Genomic DNA, 27,918 nt, shown 5'->3' on the forward strand with positions numbered 1-27,918 from the left:
GAAGCCCCAGCCTTCTACAGTTCTTGATATGATACTTTTGGATCGTGTATCCGGAAATAAATACATCGTAAAAAGTAGACTCAGAAAATATTGTAGATATGTATTTAAATTAAAACGTATGATTCAGTCACGCGTCACTTCACCAAGTTGTAATACTTTTTGATAAGCCTTAAATATTTTTTTTCCGACGTTACAACAAAAAAGCAAAAACTCTATTTCGTTTATCGTATACTTTATTTCTTACGAAAATGAGTCTGTGAAAAGCTTTTTTGTGCGTTTCTCAAAACTATTGGCAACCGAAGCAATATTTCATTTTTTACTTCCAAGATACTATAATAGAGTACTGATTTGTGTTTCATTTCATATTGTCATTTAACATTTTTACTAGCATTTCATCAAAAGTCATAGGTTGAAACATGATGCAAGTTTTTATCGTCAGAATCAGTGGCGGATTTACAAATTTGCCGCTAGTAGGCCATTCAATTTTTGCCGCCCCTAATGATTGTGAACTTAATGATATTTCTGTCAGTTACTAGATTATTTTTGCAACCCGCTATGTACCGAAGAGTTTAATGTTGACCTAACAAGTTTATCTGACAGCGACTTTAAAGCGTAAAACCTCTGTAACTTTTAAACGGCTCAATTGATTTTCATGAAACTCGCCCGTAAAACACCTGTAATACAAAAAAAATACTAAATTAAAATCGGTTCATTCGTTCGGGTAGGTACTATATCAGAGGCGCACCCATCGGGTGGCACCCCCCCAAAAAAACGACACAATATAATCACGGACTAAAATTGTAATTGAAGTACTTAAAAATTGTGTAGAAATCATTCATGGTGCTTTTTGCTAGGTTTAACATAAAGAAACCGGAGTCATACCACTGCAAAGTTATAAAGCGCTAACTAGTTTTATAGAAACCAGTGCCAAGTAAAAAAGCCGCGAGCGCAGCGAGCGCAAAATTTTTAAGATTTAGAACAGTAAAGTACCAAAACGAGTTTATAAAACCGGCCTAAAGTGAAAAAGTCGCGAGCGTAGCGAGCGCCAATTTTTTTGAGTTTTGAGGACACAAAAGCAAAATTATTTGGGACACAAAAGTCCTCCACCTCCTGAACAGCTTAGAAATCGTCAGCGTAGAGCGTCAGTTGTTTTTGCTACTTCGGTGCTTTAACTTTTTGTTAGATTGGACTCAAAGAGCGCAGAATAAACCAGAAAAGATGAAGAAACCGCGAGCGAAGCGATCGGATTTTTCAATTTATTTTTATTGAAACGCTATTGGAATATTTTAAAATTCATGATCACATAAACCTAAGCATATATATATTACAGTGAGTTTATTAATCGTTTATTTATATATGGATTGTGTACTCGTATAATTATAAAAAAAAAAAACTGTAAAAAAATTCGCAAAATTTGCCGCCCCTCTAAATCTGCCGCTCTAGGCACTGGCCTACTTGGCCTATTGGTAAATCCGCCACTGGTCAGAATATATAAAAAATTGCGATCACCATCCTCCTTTATCCTGCCTTTATCTTAAATTTTATTCGGGTCGACAAAGCATGTCTTCTTCTTCTACATAGACATTTCTGTGACATCATATATAAGAGAAATACAGTGCAAAAATCGAAGACAAGGTCATCAAAACCCTGAAAGGCCAAGCCCTTGGTCACCGTTATGATTCATCGCCTTTTAATGTGAGCCGTAACAATAACTGTTTTTAAGGTGTTTATCAGAATCTGTGAGGGCAAATACTTAATTGTTTAAAGTATATTTTCGAACTTACATACCAAGGGGTAAGTATTGGGTTCTCATGCATAAAACTAGTATTCAGCTGCATCTGATTAGACTGGAAGCCGACCCTAACCTCGTAAGGAAAAGGCTAGGCTGATGATGATTATCGTTCCTCTCTCCAAAAACGGGGTAAATTTTTCAAATAAACATTGAATTTTGGCAAATTAGCAATCCTAAATCGAGAATAACCACCAAAACTGAATCAATAGCAGACTAAAGAATTTTGTATCATTTGACAAATCCGTCTAGATTTAAACACAACGCATCGTCTGAGTATTACCGGTATTACATACTTGTTTATTTTAGTTCTGCGACTGACGCGTAACTTCGTGCAATGTGGAGATTCTTGGAGATAATAGTCCACGATCATGCGATGGACGTAAATATGTATTTCTGTGCGCGTCGGAGTATGCTTGAGATTTAATTGGCGTTAATTTTGGCGCGATCTTTACGCAGTTCTGTTTGATTTATTTACGTAGCTGATACACGAAGATGTATAATACTGTCTGGTTTCTTTCATAAACATAAGAGACAGCTGATCCAAACTTCTAAATGCCTATGCTTTTATCACCTACGCATGCCCAACGTGGTGAGTTTGGGCTAATCCCCTTGGTTGGGGGGGGTCCAGCTGTAGACGTTTTTCGGCCGTGACGTACGTTTACCCTGACTTTCTTGTAAATATAATCTGCCTTTATTTCCTCTTCTTATTGTTACTTCACAACCCTTAAAAGTATACTTATAAAGATATCTCAGAACACAATACAAACTTAGGCAATATTCAGAAACTAGGCCGCAAGTAGTTAACAACTTCCGAGCTCAACAAACCAAATCAAATGACTTCAAAAGTGCCAAGTGGGTGCGCCCAATTAAAATATTACGTCGACAATTATCTTTAACATTGTAATCTTATCACATAGTGGTATTTACTTTGGAGGTGTGATTACAGCCCAACCATATTTTGTCACTTGTCAAACACCTTATGAAATAATACTCATTTTATTTTCTCTCACCTCACTAAACATAGGAGTACCTGACCTACCTTCTAGCTGGGGACATATCCAAAGTCAAATTCATTTGTTGAAATTAGGCTACTTAAATTAGCACCTTTGTACATCGAATAACATTGAACAGCATCCTCAAAAATCCCCCTTTTACCAATATCCATACAGAGAACTTAAAGCGTTTACCTACATATGCTACAAGTTACTAACTCAATCAGATTGATAGACTAACCGAACCAAGGCCTGTAATTCAGTAACCTCTCTTCCTGCCACTAGTCCAAGAATGCAGTCGTCAATCTAGGCTTTAATTAAAAAAATAACGAAGCAGCAATTAGCACCGTTTCCTCAAGTACAGTTCACGCTTGACCTTAACCGTCACGTAATCAGTTACGTAAGTTACATAACAACGTTTATTGTTGAACCGATGCTGGCAGCCGTTTACAATGTGCGATTACTGTTATTCACTTCAAGGATATATGCTGTGAAGTATGAATTACACAGTCGAAATAAAAGAAACAGTCGGCCTACCCTTTTCCAAATAGCGTATGGTGGGTATGTGGGTCGGCTTCCAGTCTAATCGGAATCAGCGATATTTTACATGGACTTTAATTGACTCCCTATCTGACCTCCTCAATCCGGTTACCCGGACAACGGGGTACTTCTTTTTGCATGACTGGTGGACTTTGTTTAAGATACTCTTCTCGAACGGGTATCGAAAGGATGGGTAGACCGATCGGTGCAAGTAAACCCAGGCCCATTCTTTGCAAACTACGAGATGTGAGTGTAAGAGATAGCATTTGGTTTGCTAAGACGAAGCTGAAAGGCACGGGCATAACGGTATCGGAGTTCCTTACTAGATCTCGTCATCAATTATTTATGTCGGCGCGTGACAAGTTTGGTGTCAACAACTGCTGGACCAAGCAAGGACATGTCTATGTTGTTGGTTCGGACGGCTCCAGGCATCGAGTTGGGACACTAGATGACCTCGTTCGGCTCGAGCAGGTCAAGGAGAAGTCGTGTTCCATTGCGACGCTTCCTTCATCTTCACCGTCGCCGTCAACGCCAGTACCGAAGAAAGGCAAACGCGTCGCCGCCAAAAAAAAGTAATTAGTCCTCTAAGTGGCGGCATCCAGGTAGCTCTAGATGAACTGTATGTACCCTCAAATTACTGTCCAAAATTATTTTTTATCTAACTTCTTTCACTAAACTTATTATTTTTGTACGTATGTCAAACTGCTGTCATTTCCTTTCTGTCATTTCATGTTAAGTCAAACTATATTAGCTTTTGTTCGTTCGTCCGGAAACACTTCATGTAATTCTATAAAATTTGCTTACTTTTAATTTTATTATGATATATTTTTCTTTTTTCTTTGGCTACTTGGATGTTATTATTTCAATACTATTTAGTGCTTTTTTATTTTATTTTTATTATTATTTTTTGTTGTGTGTTTTGAATTGCTTTTAACTATTGTAATAAGTCGCAATCTTGTAAACACACAACCGGCGGGTGGATTAATGATATACATTTTAATTTTATTTTTGTTTGTATTTATATATTGAATTATATTGTAGTTTTATATATATATTTAGTATCGTCAATGCTAGACTGTAGCGATGACAGCGATGCCGAAACTTTTTTATCTGCTTGTAGCAGTGATAGTTTTGCCAGTATTCCCACACTTGCTGATACTCTTGAAGCTCAGTTTTCTGATGTTCCGAAGAATTTTAATGTAGTCCATATAAATGCCCAAAGTATTCCGGCACATTACTCTGACATGCTAGCTAACTTAGACTGTAAGAATGTTCATGCTATCCTTGTTTCAGAATCCTGGTTAAAACCGTGTCTTCCTTCTACTTCCTATTCTTTACCAGGTTTTCAGCTAATAAGAAATGATCGTACGGTTGGCGGTGGGGGTGGTGTTGCCATTTACCTTCGTCCACATATTCCTTTTTCTATTATTAGTATGTCAGCACAACCACCACCGCTGGGTGCCGGTGAGCATCTCTTTTTAGAAGTCAGCCTGAATCATGCCAAAATTCTGCTTGGTGTCTTCTATTGTCCTTCCTTACGTGTAAATTACTTCTCCAGCCTTGAACATCTCCTCGAAAACCTAACGCCTTCTTACAGTCACACCATTATTATGGGAGATTTTAATACGTGTTTATTGAAAAACGATTCCCGCTCGTCTTCCTTATGTTCAACGATTGAATCGTCCAACCTGTCAATCCTGCCATTAAGTGCCACCCACCACTTCCCCAACTGTAACCCTTCACTACTGGACCTTGCTATTGTGTCGTCTAAGGAACATGTCAGCAAGCATGGTCAATGTGCAGCTGATATGTTTTCCTACCATGACTTAATATTCCTTTCATACAAAATTCGCCCTCCTAAACCTAAACCCAGGATCCTTCTGCAGCGTAATTTTGGTGGCATGAACACGGATGACCTTTGCAGAGATGCTGGCAGTATTGATTGGGCACCGCTGGCTGCCGCTGAGTCGGTCGATGACAAAGTTTCGTTGCTCACTGACACACTGGTACGGCTTTACGACGTCCACGCACCGATTCGTGCAATCAAACTGAAGCATCTTCCGGCTCCGTGGCTATCGGATACCATCAAGACTGTCATGCACAAGAAGGCTGTAGCAAAAACAAAGTTCAAATGTCGTCCTAGTACGTCTACTCGTGAGCATTATGTAGAGGTTCGCAATCGATGCAACAAGGTGTGTAGGGATGCACAACGCCAACATTTCCATCATTCAGTTGAGAATGGAGACCCAGCAAAAGTCTGGAAATTTCTAAAATCCATGGGAGTTGGGAAATCACGCCAAGAACCAGTTTCGAAACAGTTAAATATTGATCTTCTAAATCAACACTTTTCATTGTCGTCTTCATACAGTGGGACAGCTAAGGCTCGCACCTTAGATTATCTTTCAAAACAACCAACTCCGGATTATCCTGCATTTGTCTTTAGTCAATTCTCTGATTGTGATGTTAAGAAGAGTATAGTATCCATTACCTCTGATGCTGTAGGTGATGATTGTATCAGTCGGAAAATGATACTTCCAATCCTTGATGTAATTTTGCCTGTCCTGTGCCACATCCTTAACTACTCCATATCCTGTGGTATCTTTCCATCTATTTGGAAAGAAGCCAAAATCATCCCCTTACCCAAAACATCGAATCCTGCTTCGTTTTCAGAATATCGTCCCATCTCCATCCTACCTTTCCTTTCCAAAGTCCTAGAACGTCTTGTCCATGATCAGCTGAATGCTTTTCTGTGTAGGAATAACCTGCTGAATCCTTTCCAGTCCGGTTTCCGACCTGGTCACAGCACCACTACAGCGTTGGTGAATATTACCGAGGATATACGCCGTGGCATGGACACCGGGAATCTGACGGTTCTCTGCTTGCTAGATTTTAGTAATGCATTTAATACCGTCGACTTCGATGTCCTGCTTGGCATACTTGGCTCTCTGAACATATCTCCAACGGCGATTGACTGGTTTCGTAGTTACCTGTTTGGCCGCCGTCAACGTATATGCATAGAAGACGCATACTCTTCATGGTGCTATACTTCTGTTGGCGTGCCACAGGGTGGCGTTTTATCTCCTTTACTCTTCGCGATATTTATTAATTCTATTTCCAAAAATCTTCTTTCTTCCTACCACCTTTATGCTGATGATTTACAAATTTATAGCCAAGCTGCATTCTCGGAATTGGCAGATGCAATCGCTAATATTAACACCGACTTGGCTACAATTTGCGAATGGAGTCAGGCTTATGGTCTCAAAGTCAATCCAGCAAAAACTCAGGCCATTGTAGTTGGTAGCTCTAGATTGATTCAAAAGATTGACTGGCTGCAACTTCCCCCTATTTTTTTTGGTGGCACTGCTATTTCAATCGGGGACAAAGTTAAAAACCTAGGGATTGTCATTGACAAAAATTTTACATGGGGTCCCCAACTTCAAGAAATTAGCCGGAAAGTGTTTGCATCTGTCAGGTCCTTGAGGAGATTACGAAACTTTCTCCCGACAGCCACCAAAATGGCGCTTGCACAATCCCTCCTGCTTCCAATCCTTGATTATGCTGATGTCAGTTATCTCGATCTCACTGAGGCACAGCTTGATAAACTTGAGCGACTTCAAAACGTTTGTATTAGATTTATATTTGGCTTGCGCAAATATGATCATATTTCTGAATTCCGTTCAAAACTCAAGTGGCTTCCTATACGTCTTCGCCGGAATACTCATATCCTGTCTTTACTGTACAACATTTTGTTCAATCCAAAAAACCCGTCCTATCTAAAAGAACGTTTTAAGTTCCTTAATGACACACATGCAAAATGTCTAAGGTCATCTGAGAATTTGAGGCTAGAGATGCCATTGCATTCCACTAGCTTCTTTGATAAATCTTTTACCGTTCAAGCTGTGCGGTTGTGGAATGCATTGCCCGTGACAATAAGGCAGGCTCAATCTCTAGCAATCTTCAAGAACCTGGTGAAAAAGCACTACCTTTCCAATTTATAATCCAGTAAAATACCATATTGTTGCGGAGTAGGTATCACTAAGTTTATTGGCAACTTTCAATATATATTATATATATACATATTTGTGCTATTTTATAAATATATATTTATTATATGTATATGTATTTATTTATTTTTTTATTTTGTCTATTTTTAGGTATTAATATTATACATAGTACACCAAAAACTACCTGCAATACAGTTATTTCTTTTTTATTCTCAATCCATCCAAAGGTTGTCTGTAAGAGATCGCTTTTAGCGATAAGACCGCCCATTGTGTCACCGACTTTTAAATCTGTAGATCAGTGTTTTGTTGTTGTTTTTGTTTTTTTTTTTTTAATTTGGTGTACATAATAAAGAGTATATCTATCTATCTATCTATCTACTCACAAATATCAAAGCGTGGTCAACAAACCACTTGGTATTCCTTTAACAAAGACTAGCTAAAATAACCCCCATCACGAGCCTCACCGTGGACGTGGAACATGAACAACGTGGGCTCCAGGTTTTAGTCATTAAAAGTCTGATACTCCTTTCTGCTTTAGGCACAGCAGAAGCACACCGAAGGGGTCATGAGTTCCTGCAGACCAAAGTTGATCATCAAGTCATGAACTTGATAGTGAGGTAACAAGAAATGATACAACGACAATGAAAACCACATGTTTCACCGTATATAGTAAGTAGGACAGTTTTTCATCGCAGCCATGGCGATGTAGAAAAACAGCCTTATTCGTAAACATTAGCATTTTTATATGGGAATGGAAGAAACAATGTCTATTGCTTGTCAACCTATCTATGGAGACATTTGTGTTAATTGAGGTATTAAAACATGTCGAAGAAGATCACCGTGATAACATGTTAAATGGCATAGAAGATGGAGGGATATTTGAGATGCATACATGTAGGGTTTTTGTCAAATTCTGAAGTACCTATCTTTTTTGTTTTGCTTGTCAATCGAACCAATCAAAGCAGCGCAAAGACCCATTCAGCTACTGAACACCTTGCAGTCTTGAAAGAAGTATTACACAATTCCATAATATCGTTCAATATTTAACTTGTATTTTAGAAGAATTTTGCTTGTAACCTTCTCCAATCTATCAATATAGTTCCTACTACCACATTTAGTGGCAATTAATAATGTAACAATAACCGCAAATCACCCAGATGTTTCCAGATTTATCACGTTATAATTCAGGGTCGATGTGTTAATAACATGGAACATGTGCGCAAGCGCAAGTGCGCATACACCGTGACAACACCGCTACCGTGGAAGTAATACCATACGACTTGTATAGTAAAGGTTACGTATTTCAGTTACAACAAATATTTTTTTTTTATTTTGGCAAAGGAAAAGTTGTTATTGTTGTTAAAATATAATAATTTAGGAAAAGTAGAGACAAAATATATTTTCGTGAAAGATAACGTATATGTATCATTATGATCTGGTAACTTTGTATCGCGGTAACTTCACTAAATCTGGATACGTCGGAAATGAGTTTTTAACAATCCTTCGCAGATAAGACAAGTATCGACTGTGGAAGGTTATTTGAGACAAAGTGCGTTGAAAATCTTTAAACATTTAACCATCCGTAACCGCCCGAACACGAGTCTATGGGAAAACTTCTGCGAATTTAGGCACAGCAGGTAATTGACAAACGTAAACTTGACGTACTCATAAGAGTGGTGTTCGTACTTTCGTGTCTTTGACGATGGGGAAAGTACGGCAATAGCGTCACCGGTTATTTAAATACTCCAAGTAAAATTACTTGGAAACAACCGAACGACTAGGTAATACTAATAAATAGGTATTATATAAGTTGATACGTTTCCTATTACGCGGTGCCGCGGTTACTGCAAGGACATTGAGTGTCATTGCGGTGTAAGAGATCCGGTCAATTGATATGTACGGAGATAATAATATGTATTTTGTGCATACATATGTGTTACCTATACAGAACGTTATATTATGCACTAGCTTCCGCCCGCAGCTTCGCCCGCGTAGAGTTCGGTTATATCGCGTTTCCAAGAGAATTCTTCAAGAATCCGGAATAAAAACTATCCTATGTTCTTTCTCAAGGTCAACTCTATATCGGTACCAAATTTTATTAAAATCTGTTCAGTGATTTAGACGTGCAAGCGTAACAGACAGACAGACAGAGTAACTTTCGCATCTATAATATTAGTAGGGATTATTCTTTGGTAGGCACATGCATATGTGTTACCTATAGAATATTTTATTAAAGAGTCTGTTCTTTAGAGAGACAAATGTTTATTGAGTAACTTTTAATAAGTGGACTGCACAAACCTAACAAGGTCTCAGCCTATTTTTTATGACCCAAAATAAAGGTCAAAAAGTGGGCCAGTTAGAGTCAATCTAAAATTCGATTTTCCCTTAGAAAACTGTATAGAGACCCTATATCTTCTCCCCCTTAGTCGTCCTTGACAAATGGGAAAATATCAACTTTACTGCATCGGCTACTTACTTCCGCAATTTTATGGACTCATAAACATCTATAAAGTGTTCATAGCACATCTGTAGTCGTTAATCTTCGCTTATGCTATAATAAAAAGGTGTATAACGTTAATATTGTGTATGTACATAAATAAATCGCACATGGAGCTAGAATAAAAACTTTTTCAATCAAATCATTTTCATTTACCACCAACTCGCATTGAGCAAGCGTGGTGATTAATGATCAATACTTCTCCGTGTGAGAGGAGGCCTGTGCCCAGCGATGATAAAAAAAAGGCAGTAACAGTAACATTTTCATTTAAACAGAAGAAGCTAAGTTTCTCTCTGAAAGTCATTTTAGTAAGACTTAATTTATCCATTGTCCCTCTCTCTTTTAAGATCTGAAATCACCTGTCGAAAAACGACAGACAGTGCTAGAAATACCAAAATCTTCATCATTGCCTTTCAACGACAAATCTACTATTGCAAAATTTTCACTAAACAAATCCTAAAAAGAAGCAAGGAACTATCCGTCCTTTTATAACCTCTAAAGAGGGAACGCAACAAATTAAGATTTATACTCCTACGGGAATAACGTCCCTATAGTGAGTTAAAAACTCCAGCAATGGAACTTTCTCGAAACTACGTAAGAACGTTGACAGAGGTTTTATGAGGACATACGATACCCTTCTTACTAATAAAAGGTATACTATGTTACGAGTATATTGTCAATAACGTTAGTGTAGCGTATCTTTACTTAAATGTTATAAAAGCTGAAGAGTTTCTATGTTTGAACCACTCAGGTCCTGTTTACGGCCCTTTATCGCCCCACTGCTGGGCACAGGCCTCCTCTCACACGGAGAAGGATTGAGCGTTAATCACCACGCTTGCTCAATGCGGGTTGGTGATTTCAGACTATACAGTCCTCACTCAGGTCCTATTTTTTAAAAAAGGCAAGTAAGTGTTAGATAGCCAGTTTTCGAGAAGTAGCTCCCACGATGCGGGTGAAACCGTTGACGGAAGCAGTTCAGTGTTATATAATGAAGTGACAGAGTTTGTATTATGACATTCATTGATATTTCCTCTCAACGAAACTTTAGCATTTAGAGTAGATATAATTAGTTATTGATATCCAAAGCTAGGCAACTTAAGATTAGAAGAACTTGCAGTCTTCCATTTTTTGCCGTCATCACACGCTCATGAGCTCAATCTCAGCTAATTTCTATCAATCTTTAGAACCATTGATCATTAAGGTAATCTAATCTTCAATTAATTTTCCCAAGAACTTGTTATCGAATTGATTAACCGTTCTCGTAAACCCACACGATCATTGTCATTAATAATATGGATAAAATTCACGAAAGTCACTTTCGCTATCTGTTCGAGGAATTGTTTTGAGTTCTCTATACTTATGTTAGCACTTGTAGTCCATCAGGGAGTTTCAGTAATTGTGCTAAGCCAATTTTAGGGTGTAAAACTTTTACAGGAAATTGCTGAAAGTTTATAGGTAAGTAAGTAAGGTAACCACACTTCATACTTACCTCTTTCACGGTGATACTAACTCATATAACCAAACCAAAAAGCCTTGGAAGGATTTATAATCCGTTTGAGTATACACTTAACTAAAGGCAAACAAACTTACTACGACTATTTATTTTAAACTTTAAAAATCAATAAAAATATAAAAACAACAGTTACTTAATACATTGAATCATTATTTTAAGCAGTACTTTGCGTGTTTCTGTAAACAGTCCTAACCATCAATCTTGTTTACCTTCACTTAAGTGCCTCAATAGTCTACAGTAAGTAACACTTATAAGTAATCCTCACCACTAGTGACAGCCTATGGTGGGGAGGTGGCGGCGGCAGACGCGACGGACGCCGGGACACCGCACATGTCTCCTTCTGCGAAAATTGTTTTGCTGTTACTTATGTTTCTAAGAAGAGACTGTAGATATTGAAGAAAGTTTAAGGTCCATAAATAGTGATGATGGAAGAAATTTGTCTATAAGGGTGCGTTTAAACAAACGAACAAAGATCTGGAGCCAAGCCAAGAGCACACTTTGGCATAATTTTTTCATTTTTTGCAAATTGTATTATGTTTCCATATAGGTAATTTAATGTAAACAAACGCAGGGTATTTAAATGTTTCTTTAAAGAAGTATATGGTCAAGTGGGAAAATAATGAGAATTTATTCGATTAGTATTAAAGCACCCATAAAAGAAGCTTCTAAACCAAACTTCATTACTGCTGAAGCATTGGTCCTGGCCTTGCCCAATGTATTTATAAAAAATGCTTTAACTCTCATACTATCAAATACTGGCTCCTCTTTCATTACATGTTTCACGCAATCTATCCATTCACTTGGCTGCGTCATCTGCTAAAAAAGCCCTTAAACATGACTGGTCCAATCCTCAAATTCGTCGAAAAAATCACATTGTTTCTAAGAAACTGTTTTCTTATTAAGTAGGCTTAAACCTCGAGGCTACCCTTTTGATCTTCTAAAAGTCTTAACCGCCTACAACAGCTATTGTAGGTTCTTAATACCAATTAATTGTGTTGTTCCACCCACGTCTTAGAGAAAATATTCCTAGAACTTCACTAGAGGAATTGTTTGCTTCTGAGAAAATTTAAAGTTCTCAAGTGGGTGTAGCTTTGTGCTTTCTCGCTAAAATTGGATGTAGTCTCTTGGAAATTAATTTTGCTTTAGTATTCAGAATATTTTTCTTTATTTCTTTTCGCATTTCAAGAACTTGGTTATGAAGAAAGCACCGCAAAGTTGCGAATAACTTTATTGCTATTTTGGATTTCCTCAGAGATAGATGTCTTTCTGATGAGATAGTAAAAAGTTCAAAGAAATTCTTAAATTTTAGGGTCCTATTTACTCATAAGTTTGTGTACATATTTTTTATGCAATAAAACCCGCAATTTATACCTAAGTAGCAATCAAAAAAATGTGTTCACAAATAATTTTAAACGCATCAAAATTCTCGTTCGAATCAAGTAAACCTGTAGCTTTACTATTTCTTGTTTTTTCTATCGTGATGGAGGAAACCGCATCGTGACTGTGTTTTCTACAAACCAATAAAGCCTAAGGGCCTTAGTAGAAAATGTTGAGACCTTAGTTCCGCTGTGTGAAAGGGATAGTGATATCTATACTCTTATGGTCGTTCCCAATACACTATCTTTAGATTTCCTTATTATAGATAGAATTTTGATTTTGATTAGCCCCGTAGTCGTGGTGGCCTAGGGCCTATAGTTCGGCCATTCAGAGAATGCGTTCCTGACACGTCGCGATTGAACTGACGACGTAATAACATTCATTGATTATTGATATAATAATGTTGTTTTAATGCTCCTCAATTGTTAAAACGGTAAACAACCAGCAAAAATATTTTTATCGTAACTGCAACGCCATTGCAAAGTTACGTCGTCAGTTCAATCGCGACGTGTCAGGAACGCATTCTCTGAATGGCCGAACTATAGTGGGTAAAGAACCAATCTCTCGAGTATGAGGGTGTGGGTTTGATTCCAGGTCAAGCAAGTACCAATGCAACTTTTCTACGTTTGTATGTACTTTCTACATATATCTTAGACACCAATGGCTGATAAAAAGGTGAAGGAAAACATCTTGAGGAAACCTGGACTATAAAGTCCAGGTTTAGCCAGTCCAGGTATCAGCAACCCGCATTGAGCAAGCGTGGTGATTAATGCTCAATCCTTCTCCGTGAGAGAGGAGGCCTGTGCCCAGCAATGGGACGATAAAAAGGCTGCAACAGTAGCCCCGTACAAGTAACGTCTAAATCCTATCTCTAGTAACAAAAACAACAGATAGATAGAATACTGGAAACGGCCTTAAATCGTACATTAGCAATATCATAAGACAGATACAGATGTCAATTAATAACGGCTTAGCAGTCTCGGATATAAGATCATAAGTAATGACTCACTAGTTACGCCTACTATTCAATTGAAAGTGAGCTAGCTTATACGGAGCTTAACAATATTCTGTAGTGTCTCTATGACTTGTAAGACTATTATTTTAACCTTTTTTTAACCCCCGACGCAAAAACGACGGGGTGTTATAAGTTTGACGTGTCTGTGTGTGTGTGTGTGTGTGTATGTGGCATCGTAGCTCCCAAACGGATGATCCGATTGTAATGCGGTTTTTTTTGTTTAAAAGGTATGTCAGTCGGGAGTGTTCTTAGCTATGTTTGGTGGAAATCGGTTCAGGTCTTCAAGGTCATCAGCTCGTTTGCTAGATGTGATAGGAATGTTACACGCTCAGTTTACTTGCAAGTATATGTGGGATCTGAAATTTGAAACACTAATGTCTTTTGGAACCACTGAGCTGGTCTGCTGTTAGGGCACGAAGGTAGGAGACGTAACCCTGAACTGCCTTTTAGTAAACCCATCGAGTTTGGGCTCGTTGAATTTGTCTTGACGAGTTCTCTTCATGTTTCTGATTGACGAGAACCTGATGCTGGAAATGGGATGTGGCGGATGAAACCCTGAAATGCCGGAATGAAACGGATAAACCGATTTATATTTTTGCTGAAAATCTAGAATGTCCAAAGGTTAATCTTTATTGTTTCTCAATCTGTGCAATTCTCCCAGAGCCAATTTGTCATGAGGATTGTTAAGCAGATTCCTTTGGCCGAGATCGCATATAGCGACCCATCTTAAGATAAAATAAATTAAATGAAAGAAGGAAAAATTAAGGAGCTCCTTTAAAAAGCATGAAATAAAATTAAATTATAAATTTAAAAAAACCCCCGACCCAAAAAAAGTACGCAATAATTATGACAAAAGGTTAAACACGCCAAACCCTATAAAAAGCAAAAAATAACTTTTAACACTACGTAAACTAAATTTTGACGTGTCGGGGGACCGCTTTTTACCTTCATAAATACTTACATAAATCAAATGATACCTACCTAATTACAACATTCGTTAAAAAAAAAAAACACGTATCTAAAGTAATGAATTAGAGCGGTCCCCCGACACGACAAAATTTAGTTTACGTAGTGTTAAAAGTTATTTTTTGCTTTTTATAGGGTTTGGCGTGTTTAACCTTTTGTCATAATTATTGCGTACTTTTTTTGGGTCGGGGGTTTTTTTAAATTTATAATTTAATTTTTGTAAACTTAATCTATACTATTATATAAAAACGCGTATACAAAGAAAGGTCCACGAGTTCATAAGAGGAGTATATAAGAGGAGTACATAAGAGATTACATAAGGGGAGTACATAAGAGGAGTACATAAGAGAGTACATATGAGAGTACATAAGAGAATACATAAGAGAGTACATAAGAGGAGTACATAAGAGAAGTACATAAGAGGAGTACATAAGAGAGTACGTAAGATAGTACATAAGAGGAGTACATAAGAGAGTACATAAGGGGAGTACATAAGAGGAGTATATAAGAGGAGTAGATAAGAGGAGTACATAAGAGGAGTACATATGATGAGTACATAATATGAGTACCATTACATGTAAAATAAGGACCAAAGGGACCTTCCTCTCCTTAAGCAACAAACACCAGTTTGCCTTCACAAACAAATAGAAAACATAAATAAACACAATTTATACTCACGACGTGAACCGAGAGCGTAGGTGCCGACTTCCCGAGCGCGGACCGGCGCATACGCACCAAGTTCGACAAACGTGGAGTTTTTGTCGCATCTGGAACAATACAAACAGAATAATACTATTAGAAATAGAAACTGATTTAATTGCTTTATTGGAAGGAAACACTTTCACATCTGAATGCATAAGTTCCGCTATCGGAATCAAATTATAACGTCCTAAGGTACCTATCATAATAAGAGCTAATACAACTTTATTTTATCAAGTGGTAAACTATTTTAACAATTTGGGAACAAGGCTGGAAGAAGAAGGAGGAATCGTTTTAACGGATTTTGGTGAAAAAGCTTTAGCGAGAGCTCAAACTTAGCTATTTAAAATAGATGTCTAACATCAGGGTGTTAGAAAGTATTGCTTAAAAACGCTTTCAAGTGCATTAATAAGAGAAGTATTTCAGCGAGAAACAGCTAGTGTTCATTATTATAAATGTGAACGTATTACGTAATTATTCAGGCGCGTCTTGCTGTCTCCCACACGTTAGATTAGTACAATTATTCATCCCGGCCATGAAGAACAAAATAACTAGCGGATATGCCATAACAGAAAATCTCCTAAGAAAGAAGCGATGCATAATGTTCGGGGGACAAGGACCATTACTGTGTCCGCCCTAATGCGCCGTCTTTGGATCCCGTAATACCAAAAACCATTGATAGACCTCCCAAAGAACCCCAATGCGACGTCAGTTGATCATTTTGGCCGAGCAAACCGTACGTATTTGATGTAGAAGAAGGCGCCTGACCTACCTGCATTATGACAACTCCACTTATCTTTCCTTACTCCGTGATCCCATCTTATACCAATGACGCAACGAGCGTCATACTATTTCTAAATCATAAAAATACCCACTACATTTAAAGTGTGTGGTATTTTTAAAGTCTACGGAAATAAACACGGTTTATTTTTACGTAGACTGTCGTATTTCATCGGAGAGTATCGAATGTAAACAACGGTGGCTGTAAAGATGAGATAGATTGGTAAGCTCTTTACTACGTCAATTCTTCTTATTTTATCTTCCTCGAAGGACTGGCATTGGCTAGAAGAATTTTCGATTTTTTGTCTGGGAGCACCAATTTTTTTCTTTGGTCAACTGTTCTCGTTGAAATGTACTGTATCGTATGTAATCTAAACACAGAATCGTATGGATCTGTAGAATTGATTTTTCCTGTGTGATATTTTGACTAACAGCCCTGCCCGTTTAATAGTAAGAGCTGCTTCCTATATCTCAAAACATAGCTAGACTAAAATTTCCATCACACCTTTACGTAACGGGGAATAACAAAGTCGAAATGTTTATCTAATCTATGATAATTCTAATACAAGTTAAACAACTAAATATAAAACATTGTGTATGGTAATCACGTCTATACTCAGATACTCTTTATAATGTATTTGAAAGTAAACGTAAAGAGAAAATAACATCCTTTTAATATGTAAACAGAGTAGTCTTTGTATATGTTATGTTTGGGTAAAACGCGTAGAATACAAAGTGATTAAGATAATTTCGATATAGAGTGTCTGCGGTTTTTTTAAGTATGATTCATCACATATCGTAGTTCATTTTGTCTGCGAATTATCAACCTTTTTTTTTTTTTTTTTTTTTTTTAACAGGGGGAAAATCCTCATGGACTACCCTCCACCTGGGGTCGGTGGAGGGGGTGTGCCGGACTCTTACCGGCTAAAAACCCACCCAGTGTTGCCACCAATTACCTTGTGTCGAGGGCACGGGTATCGCCTAAGCATTCTTCCGCACCCCCGACAGGTATTGGCCCGCCAGATGTTTGAAGGCGGGCCCCGTCACCGTAAGTGGCCATCAGCCAGCGGCCACAGTGAACTCAACTAGGAGAGGCGCGCGCAACACTACGCCACCGTCTCGAGGCCTGTTTCTGTTCGGACGACAGACGCCCCTAGTCTGTCGCCCGCAGGCCGCGCCCTATGGTGGCCGGAGATCGGCCACCCTGCGACGCCCACTACGTCTACTGCGGGCGGGGAGAGTGGTACTAGTTTCCCTCTCCCTTTCCGCCGTCTCCTTTGCGACCATCACATCCTCGCAAAAGGAGGCGACGGCGTTCCACCCTTCTTCGCTGCCGACCATGCAGGACACGACAGCCGGCAGCGAAAGACTACCCGCAGCATCTACTGCTGCTGCCAGGTCACGGCGCTGCGTTGCCCATGCTGGGCACTCCACCAACGTGTGCAGCGAGGAGTCCTCGCTGCAGATGCCACAGTGGTGGCATTCGGGCGTAGGCTCCCGGCCTATGCGACACAGGAACTTTCCGAAACACCCGTGTCCGGTAAGAACCTGCGTCAGCCGGAAGCTGAGGGCGCCGTGGCGTCTCTCCAGCCACTCCTTTAGGATGGGCCTTACCGCTGCGATAGTGGCGTGCCCTGCCGTGGGTTGCGCAAGTCGCTGCTCCCATTCCGCAATTACCTCTTGCCGGAGCTCTGCCCTGCGCGCCTCAACTTGCCGAGGCGCGAGGCGCTCACCCCGCCCCACCGCTTCCTCGCGCCATGTATAGAGTGACGCGAGGGCTTTCCCGTCCAGGTCCCATGGTGGGGATCCGGCTAGGAGGCAAGCCGCTTCAAAGGAGATCGTGCGGTATCCCCTTATGGCTCTGATGGCCATCGCTCGCTGAGGTCTTCTTAGCACTGCAAGGTTGCGGGCCGTCAGACGAATTATCAACCTACATTAACACTTTGTATTCCCTATTATCTATCTATATAAATATCTATCTATACATATAAATAAAAATGAATTGTTGTTCGTTAGTGTGATTAAAACTCGAGAACGCCTGGGCCGATTGAGCTGATTTTGGTTTTAAAATGTTTGTAGAGGTCCAGGGAAGGTTGAACGATACGAAATTCGCGGGATCAGCTAGTGAAGGATAAAGATTTTTGTGTAACTATTAAACTCTTAAATTATTGGACCAATTTCAAAATTTTGTTCACGCAAGGATCGCGATTCCGCCAGAGCCAGCTGGTTTTGATTTTGAAAAAAGTCTGGTACTAAACTGTCTTGTAAAACGTTACAATTATCTTGCCCAGAACGAATAACTACCAATTTCAGTACGTAACAGATGGATATATAATACCTTCGTGTATCTGTGATTTTAATAGAGCTGTACCGTTAATAAAAGTGCACATTAAATCATAAACATTCACTAATAAAACTACCCGGTGTAAACTGCCGTATCTATGTAAAAGCAGACTGAACGAGTTATATCCACTTAGCTTGTTTACTGCACGTTATCTTAAACACTAGTATAACTATGAATCACTGAGAATCACTACCTACTACTGAGTATATGTCTAGACTTGTTAATATATAATAAGGGGTGACAGATGTAACGCATCCGGTTTTACACATGCACTTTACGTCAATTACTAAGGCATTAAGAATGCACTCTAAAATCTTACACTTCTAAGATAAGCAACTGAAAGATAAACCGTTATTACATACAGTGTTCAGTTGAAAGAAAAAATTGTTCAGTGAATCATCCGAAAAGTTTATCAAGCAAAAACAGCAGAACGAATTCGGATTTTTCTGTAATCTTCTCTAAAGCATTGGAAGTTTGACAAATTCAGTTGATCCGCACGATTGCATCAATCATATGTATGTATAGTATTTATATGCCACAAAACTTTTACAGCCTAATTGCAAAACTTAAACATCTGTTGAACACTTGTCTAAAAAAAGTGTGGCTGCCTTATTTCAATGTCATAATCTGTAATATTTTTAGACAAGTGTTTAAAAGTTTAAGTGAAGGTTAAAATTGCAGGGGATATCAATATTTTTCATTACCAACCCTGTCTAGTATTTTATTTCTACACTCAGCCCCCTTAAGTCGTAAAGGGATGAAATATTGCACTATTATTTACTCAAACGTCTTATTCTGGTCATAAATGTCCAATAGTTTAGATGTAATAAGATTTTCTGAGAACACAAGTTTATCAAACAATTTGATAGGTTTTGAAAATTATTGCATTCAGGGAGTTAACACAATTCGTATTTAATAACAAACTACCATTTGGATAGTAATGTAGCAAATAATAGTGAGTGTCCATACACATGTCCCCATAATCACTTAAAAAAAAAAACTAACATTTTATACCAGAAAATTTACTCTGTTCAGCAGTTATGGAAAATAAGGATGTTTTCCTGTTCATTAGCTTTTGGAATTGACCGTGCTTATGCATACAAAGATATTGTTAATTGATACGATAAATGAAGCACGTAATACCAATCTACACTGTTTACTTGTAAAGTTATTGACAAAGTCAAAGATAATAAAAAAATAACGTAATTACTGCTCGCTCCCTGAAGGCTTTATTAAAATCTGCGGAGATCCGAGCTGGGAATATTTATAGTATAAATAATTAAATCTCTCCCCTCCATTAGATAGATGAGTAGTGGGAAAACAGGGGGGCAAAGAGGTGTGGGTTTTATACTTAGAAGTAGGTACGGAGCTGATGCGTTTTCTCGAAGTGCAATTTGTATAAGAAAATATTACGTAAGACTTTGCAGAAATAGAAATAAAAACTTCACGTCCTCAGCTACTTCAGGAGGTAACAAGTCCAAGACCCAGAAACTACACTGTAGAAAACAAGAGACCAACAGATAAATGCTGGTATCAGTTAGTTCCCGTCAAATAACTGGTCTCTTCTAAAATCAGCTGTTTGACACCTCTCACATGCAAAGCCGACTTTAGCAACGTAGGTTGCAAAAGGCTAGGTAGATGATGACATAGCCTATACACACTATCGCATTTTCAAGACACTACACCTTTCAGGACAGCAAAGTTACCTGGCGATATCTACACACAAGTACCAGGCGACCAGAGAACGCAAGAGCAATAAGCAGAATTTAAAGGCACGGCAGGGGTGTGTCCGGTGTCACAGTATGATATAAAACAAGATAATTAAGTACAAATCCGTGACAACAGTTCAACAGTTATCAGTACCATAAATATAGATAAGACATGCAGCGCGATTCTGCTAATTTTACTTAAGCGACATACGATTCACATTCGACTGAGATCCAATCACGGCTCAATTACGATTAAAACGTATGTGGCATTCCGCATTTTTTTTCTTTTAAATAAACGTTTTTATCCTTTTCTGTGATTCAATAATGAATCATATGGTCTGATTAAAACGATTGCAATATGATTGTTTAGCAAACTACCGTATAGACCAAATGGCCGACCAATCGCACACCAATCAAATGTCGTTGGAATACGATTGGTCTTACATTAGTAGCAGAATGCCCGATATGGTTAAAATTGCTATTGCGATTCAATTTTGACATTATTAACTTAGCAGAATCGGGCTGCTTGCTTTGATTGTTAATTAAAGTCCGTTTCTGTTCGTGCTTTATGGAAATTGATAGCTGGTTATTATTTGTTATTGTTTATGACAGGATTTTGTGGCTTGATAAATGTTATTGGTTCAGGCAAGTTTGCGTTATTGGGTGTATTGTTTGCTTAACTCAATTACTCCTTTACATTTATTAATCTCTCAAATAATATAATTTAAGTTATCGCTATTATACATGATTAAATTTCATTTCATAAGTTTCTCTGCCTACCTACTTCTATTTTGCCCCCAGATCTAGTAAGATACCTTCGTATGACATGTATCTCAATCAACAAAGTCAGTATTTGATATCTTGTTAGCTATTGATTAATATTCCGATTCTAATCGACTGTCAACAAATCAAGAACATTGACAACTCGTTCAACCTTACTGTAGAACGACGTATATTACCTCGAAATATCTACCTACTCACATACGTAAACTATCGTAAGTATCTCATATAGTAAACGTTATACCTATATAAATATAATATTTTTTTCTATATATTTATTCTCTCAAGCAATGCGAGCTCACTATTATCCTAAAATTTGCTATTTCCCGCGGTTTCACTCGCGTCCCGAGGTAACTTCTTCCCGAACGTGGGCAAAATATAGTCTATATTAGCCTAGCTTCCCAACAGTGAAGAGTTTTTTCAAATCAGTTCTGTAGTTTCGGAGCCTAACAAATAAACATACAAACAAACCAAAAATCCTTTTTTTATATTAGGTTAGATTTCTCCAGAAGGTAGTTTCAAAATCATAAAACCCATCTTTGTTCGTAAAATAGTTTAGCCAAAGAATTCCTTTTTCACATCACGACACAGATCGGCCGATTAGACGCCGTTTGGTCAAAGGTCCGTTCAGATACTCCAACAAAATTACTTGATGCTGTGATTAGAGATGACTCAGTTAGATTACTCTGGATACAGTTCAGATAAACTGCGGCAACTTCTTTCACAATATTGAGCTGTTTTTTTAATTGTGTTTTAGTCTTTGTATGTTTCATTGTATGTCTTGAACAAGGGTTCTCTGATTTAAAACTGATTTATTACAAGCCGTTTTTCCCCGGTTTCACCCGCATGCCGTTAACGTTTTGTCGTACCCGGATAAAATATAGCCTGTGTTGCTAGGGAAAAAAGAATATTTTCCAACTGTGAAAGAATTTTTCAAATCGTTTCAATAGTTTCGGAATCATTCTACCCAACAAACAAAATATTGTTTCCTCTTTATTTAAATAAACAAGGAGCTACTGTTAACATAGTATAGTACAATCGTTACATTAGTTTACAGCTTTACTTCTATTGTCCTAAGTTAAAATCAACGCGAAATCCCTAAAGGAAATGAGATCTAGATTCGGATGTGAGAGACGTTTTCATTTCCGAAATCGATACACATCTCTCTAGAAGAATATCGATATGAAATATTTTTCTTGATAGAATGCAACGAAAAACATAAAAGTTACGACTGAGTAACCAGTTACATATTTTACATTAATTAAATAATAAATTACTTAATATGCCTAGGTAATTATTCTGAATCGCAAGATTAATTTTTAAATATGCATATTACATGTTTTATATTTTTTTTTTGGATCAATAACTATAATAGTATGTGCAAACATTAATATCATGCATTAGGTAAAAAACTGCTCTTTTGCCAATTATACCTATATAAATATACGTAACTTTGCAAAATTCTGAGTGGCTGTCATTTGAACATCTATGGCAGTCGTTACTGGTAATCAGAAGCCAGTCTTACCAAGAGGGTTTCTTGGGTAACTGGGTGGAGGAGGTCAGATAGGCAGTCGCTTTGCGAAACACTGGTACTCAGCTGCATCCGGTTAGACTGGGAGCCGACCCCAACATAGTTGGGAAAAAGCTGGGCAGATAATAGGTAAGACCCAATTTTATATTGATAAAATAACTTAATCGAGTTTACTGCAAGTAACTACTTAAAGCTAACTTTGTTAAGTTAACAATAATCATCTAACTATGACCGCGACCGTAATTTCAAATTATTATCTTAACGGACACACTTTATAATTATACACAATATGAGTTATCAACTAATTAGAGCCGAGATTTTATCTAAGAATTTATAAATAGTCGTATCATTAGAAAAAGGCGAGAGGTTGAAAATAGACTTTCTCGCGACTGCATAGGGTTGCTTTTGGAAAATAGGTGAAGATAAATCATATGTTTATTAAGAGCTTATCTATTAATTAATGCTAGACGAATCATTATAATGATAACTGAGTCAACAACAGCTCTGAATGTAGGATGTTTACAAAGTCGACTTGGATACAAAAAACATCCAGAATTTACTGTGTATCACATTTTTTTTCATTTAAAATCTCTAACTCAATATCTGCAGCTGTGTAATAATTCAGATCCTAACTTAATATTAAAAATCGGAATTTGCACTATTTTTTTAAATGACAAAGACCGTGCCGCAGTGACAAGCTATGTATTCACATATGCTGAGATAGTGAGTATAATAACTTCCTATAACTGAAAGAATGTCTGGAACCTATCCAGCAATTCCAGAGATTCCTTAAAATCTTCAAAACATTTCTAGACTTCCTACATCAGATAATTTTACGTCTCAATATAAATTTTCGATCCGGAATAAGAGACTAATCACCAAAAATATCAAGACTCAAGACCAAAATATTAAGGCGATACCTCGAAATTAAACAATTTTTTACGTTAATTTTAATTTAAGAATACTTATTTGAATAATTAATTTTTTGTTTATATTTGTTTGTTGACTAGATTACCTCCATTAATCCGAAGACAAAAACATAAAACAAGTAATTTTTCTCGATAGAAAAAAAATCAGAACTTTCCTAATAATAACATTTTATGAATTTTATGTCGTAGTCATGTACTTTCTGTCACATTAAAATAATGAAGAATGTAGATAATATCTTATTAAACATTAATCAGAAATCATTTTTTAAAGAAACATAAAATTGAATTTTTAATAAATTTTTATTTAGTATGGCGCTTACGTTATTTTTTTTCGAGCAGGTTGCATGTTTCCTCTCTCTATGTATTTACGTTACTATCGCGTAGTTCTATCCCTCTCAACCATTTACCCAGTTCGCCCGTGAACATCGCAACGAGGTATCGTCTTAATAAGCTAGTTACAAAACTCACGTGTATACCGAAACTAGTAACTAGTATCAAAATATCCGGCACGTGGGTAAATGGGCATCCATCCAAAAGTGTTCACCCACAGCTTTTTAGGGTTCCGTAGCCAAAATGGCAAAAACGGAACCCTTATAGTTTCGTCATGTCCGTCTGTCCGTCTGTCCGTCTGTCCGTCTGTCACAGCCGATTTACTCGGAAACTATAAGTACTACAGTGATGAAATTTGATGGGAATATGTGTTGTATGAACCGCTACAAAAATATGACACTAAATAGTAAAAAAAAGAATTGGGGGTGGGGCCCCCCATACATGTAACTGAGGGATGAAATTTTTTTTTTCGACGTACATACCCGTGTGGGGTATCAATGGAAAGGTCTTTTAAAATGATATAAAGTTTTCTAAAAAACATTTTTCTTAAAGTGAACGGTTTTTGAGATATCAGCTCTCAAAGTCGTAAAAAGTATGTCCCCCCCCCTCTATTTTTATAACTACGGGGTATAAAATTCTAAAAAAAATAGAGGTGATGCATGCTAATTAACTCTTTCAACGATTTTTGGTTTGATCAAAGTATCTCTTATAGTTTTTGAGATAGGTTGATTTAACTGTAATTTACGGAACCCTTCGTGCACGAGTCCGACTCGCACTTGGCCGGTTTTTATATTACAATTGTAAGAAAACAGTTTACATCGTGTTTTTCCAGCACTTGGGTAAATTATGTTCGTGTAGTAATATTATTCAGACTGTCTATTTTTACGAGCTTTTATTTTACTAACAACGTTTTACGCGTCGTCTGAAAATTTGAAATATTTTGACTAGACTAGATGTTTAGAAATATTAAATCTGTATCGTTCTATTCTGCAAAAAAATAGTTTTCGGATAAGAAATTAAATTATGTTTTTCCTTACATGCCAGTCACAGTTTGCAATCTCCGAAATTTGTCTATAATTGAAAAAAAAAAGTAAACCTTATGTGTGTACCTTGTTTTGTTTTTGTGACTTACAATGTACGTTTCTATACGTCTAAAGATTCAAATAATAAAACAACATACGATTACAAACGTTTATCAAAGAAACCAATAGGCGAATAATACTGTCCTTTGTTTACATAATTCCCACACATTATATCTACTTTTAACAATCCATTTGCAACAAACGGTTATCATGCATGGTAAATACATACAGAGCATTTCAAAATTACACGTTCCGTGAAATAATTTCTAGAAATGTCTAACTTACCGTTTACCGTAACATAATGGGTTAAACGTTCCGGTAATAAAACATTTATTGGAAGCTAAAATGCAGGGTTTATTTGCAACTACGTACTTGCTTTTTTCGCGGGAACAACTGCTGTAATAATAGCTTGAGTTACTGTGTTGGGGAGGTCAGATAGGCAGTCGCTCCTTATAAAACACTGGTGCTCAGCTGCATCCGGCTAGACTGGAAGCCGACCCCAACATAGATGGGAAAAGGCTAGGCAAAAGTTCACACTTCAATCGGACCAATGTATTACCTAACCATTTCCCCAATACATCGTTTAATGAGTGTAAATTATTCACAACAAGAACCAACATACTTTAGTACCTACACCTTAATTATGTTCACAAAGAAATTATACTTCGGCCGTTCAGAGAATGCGTTCCTGACACCTATCAGTTAGTCACGACTAGTGATGGGCACAACATAACACTGAGTTCGTTACCGTTCCTTCAAAATGAACCGCTGCATTATTTTAAGATTATTTTCGTTTTAAATTGGCGGAATCATTTGTTTTATATTTTAGTTATTTAAGTGGAAACCAAAAAAAGGTAATATTCATATAATAAAATTGTTTTATTTATTCTTTGTTACAAGTACATTGAATTGAATGTGCGAACAGAATATTAATCAGACTCCGATTTGCTTGAGGAGGTGGTGTCTTCATCATCATCTTCGCCTACATGTATAATTATATTATTATCAATAACAGAATCAATCCTGATATCTCGGTCTAACAAAAGCCGGGTAATCAAATAAAAACAGATCGAAAACACTTGAAAAACGTGGTCTATGCGCACGAAACGACAACGGACGACTGTTTTAGCGTCACAAAATGGCGGCCCATAACGCCATTTGGGGTTACCATTTTTAATCTAAGTATAAAAATGCGGTTTGGTCATAGTTTTATTTTTATTTTTCATAAAAGTTATAATTAAGTCTTATAGTCCATTATTTTCCAATTCTTAAAAAGAAAATCAAAACGTATTATTTTATATTATAACTGTATAAGAACAGATTACGATACTTGCCTGTTATTTTTAGCACAGCACTACAAAATATAAACCGCTGACATAACCTTGTAATAGCGCAGTATAGATTTAGAAAAATATTGTTTACCAAGTTATTTGACACTCAGTTTGGCACAAAATTATAACATTCATTGATTATTGATATAATAATGTTGTTTTAATGCTCCTCAATTGTTAAAACGGTAAACAACCAGCAAAAATATTTTTATCGTAACTGCAACGCCATTGCAAAGTTACGTCGTCAGTTCAATCGCGACGTGTCAGGAACGCATTCTCTGAATGGCCGAACTATAATTTGAACAAGGCTGCAGTATAAATCTGTACAAATAAACTGGCAGAATATCAAGCAAACATTGGTGTCAACCACTATATTTTTCAGGTCAAAATATTCGCTTCCAGATTACATACGTTGCGAACTGTTTATTACCAATAATAATGTGAATGACTTATAATAATTTATCAACAGTCTGACCGACAAAAGTTATCTATAGATACAAGTAGTATAAAGAATAATATTGTCTGTATCTTTGTAGGCGAGTCTGATATTGCGGCGGTCAAAATCTTTTTTGTTTATAAACAAAATCGTCTCGTTTACAACGCGTAAATCTGATCAAATTGCCCAAATCAAATTCTTTCTACTAGTCTCTATACTATCAGAACTTATAAATCAATTTAGGTTGTGTTGTGTAATTCGCTCTCAAATGCTTATTGTCCCGTGGGGACTTTTCCGATCGCCTTCGGCTAATATGACCGTAAAATACTACAATTTTTTAATAAATAATAAACATAAACAATAACATAATAAAACCAACAAATCCCAAAACAAATTGTAAATTCACTTTGTCGACATAATCAATTCGTAAATAAGGTACCTACTAAATAATTCTCATTGTTTACCGTTTACAAACGATACGACCTCGCTTTGTAGCAAAATATATATACTAGCTTCTGAGCGCGGTTTCACTTGCTTCAGAGAGGAACAACCCCTAGCAACTGGGTAAAAAGTATCTTATTCCCGTCGCCAGGGTACCAACTATCTCTCTCTTTTAGCGTGATTGCGAACTGCAGTGAATGGAATTCGCGTTTGGTTACTGGATATTTCAATTTTGTAAAAAAGTCTTTTGAGGCTGCTAGCTTTCCAGGCTCGAGCGGCAAACTGTTTCTTTACCCCTGCTTTGATTCTTAATTAGATACTATTCTTTCTCAAGCAACTTGATTAGGTGCCTAAGTAGCAAGAAGTATTAATAAATATACACAACAAAACATGTTTCCCAGACTATGTCAACAAACAATAGTAAGTTACATTGCTCGCAATATCAAGCAATAAATTGATCCAAAAGCAATATTTTCCTTAAGGAAAAATCACCCTTGCCTATAAATTGACGTTTTCAGTAAAATACCAAAATTCCAAATAAGGGTACGGAACCACTTGATCACATTACTGTGGGCCGGGGAAAATTCATTTTATGGAGTCATTCTTGCGGTAAACATTTTGACAGCGAAACTTTGACATATAGTTAACCCTCAATGCATGTTCGATATCCGACACTGGCAGTGTTTCAAATATTAATAGGTACTAATGTTATAGAGATGAAGAATTTGTCCTACTAGCACTTTACGCCTAGGACTCTCAACCAATTTGAAAACGAAAATAACACCCTTCTATCAGCTACATTTTAAACCCCTGCTATTTCAGTTTCATCA

At 37.2% G+C, this 27,918-nt stretch overlaps 1 protein-coding gene across 1 annotated transcript in view; it reads right to left on the minus strand.

Moving 5' to 3' along the window:
• Nucleotides 1-27,918, minus strand: part of LOC124642567 (microtubule-associated serine/threonine-protein kinase 3) — a 91,084-nt gene that overhangs the window by 45,509 nt on the left and 17,657 nt on the right. The window contains exons 2-3 of the mRNA XM_047181008.1: nt 15,375-15,463; nt 11,604-11,678 (exon numbers count right to left, since the gene is read on the minus strand). Coding sequence (XP_047036964.1) covers nt 11,604-11,678; nt 15,375-15,463 — 164 coding nt within the window. The remainder of the gene's footprint in view (nt 1-11,603; nt 11,679-15,374; nt 15,464-27,918) is intronic.

This window comes from Helicoverpa zea, chromosome 25, assembly GCF_022581195.2.
Source record: "Helicoverpa zea isolate HzStark_Cry1AcR chromosome 25, ilHelZeax1.1, whole genome shotgun sequence".
NCBI lineage: Eukaryota > Metazoa > Arthropoda > Insecta > Lepidoptera > Noctuidae > Helicoverpa > Helicoverpa zea.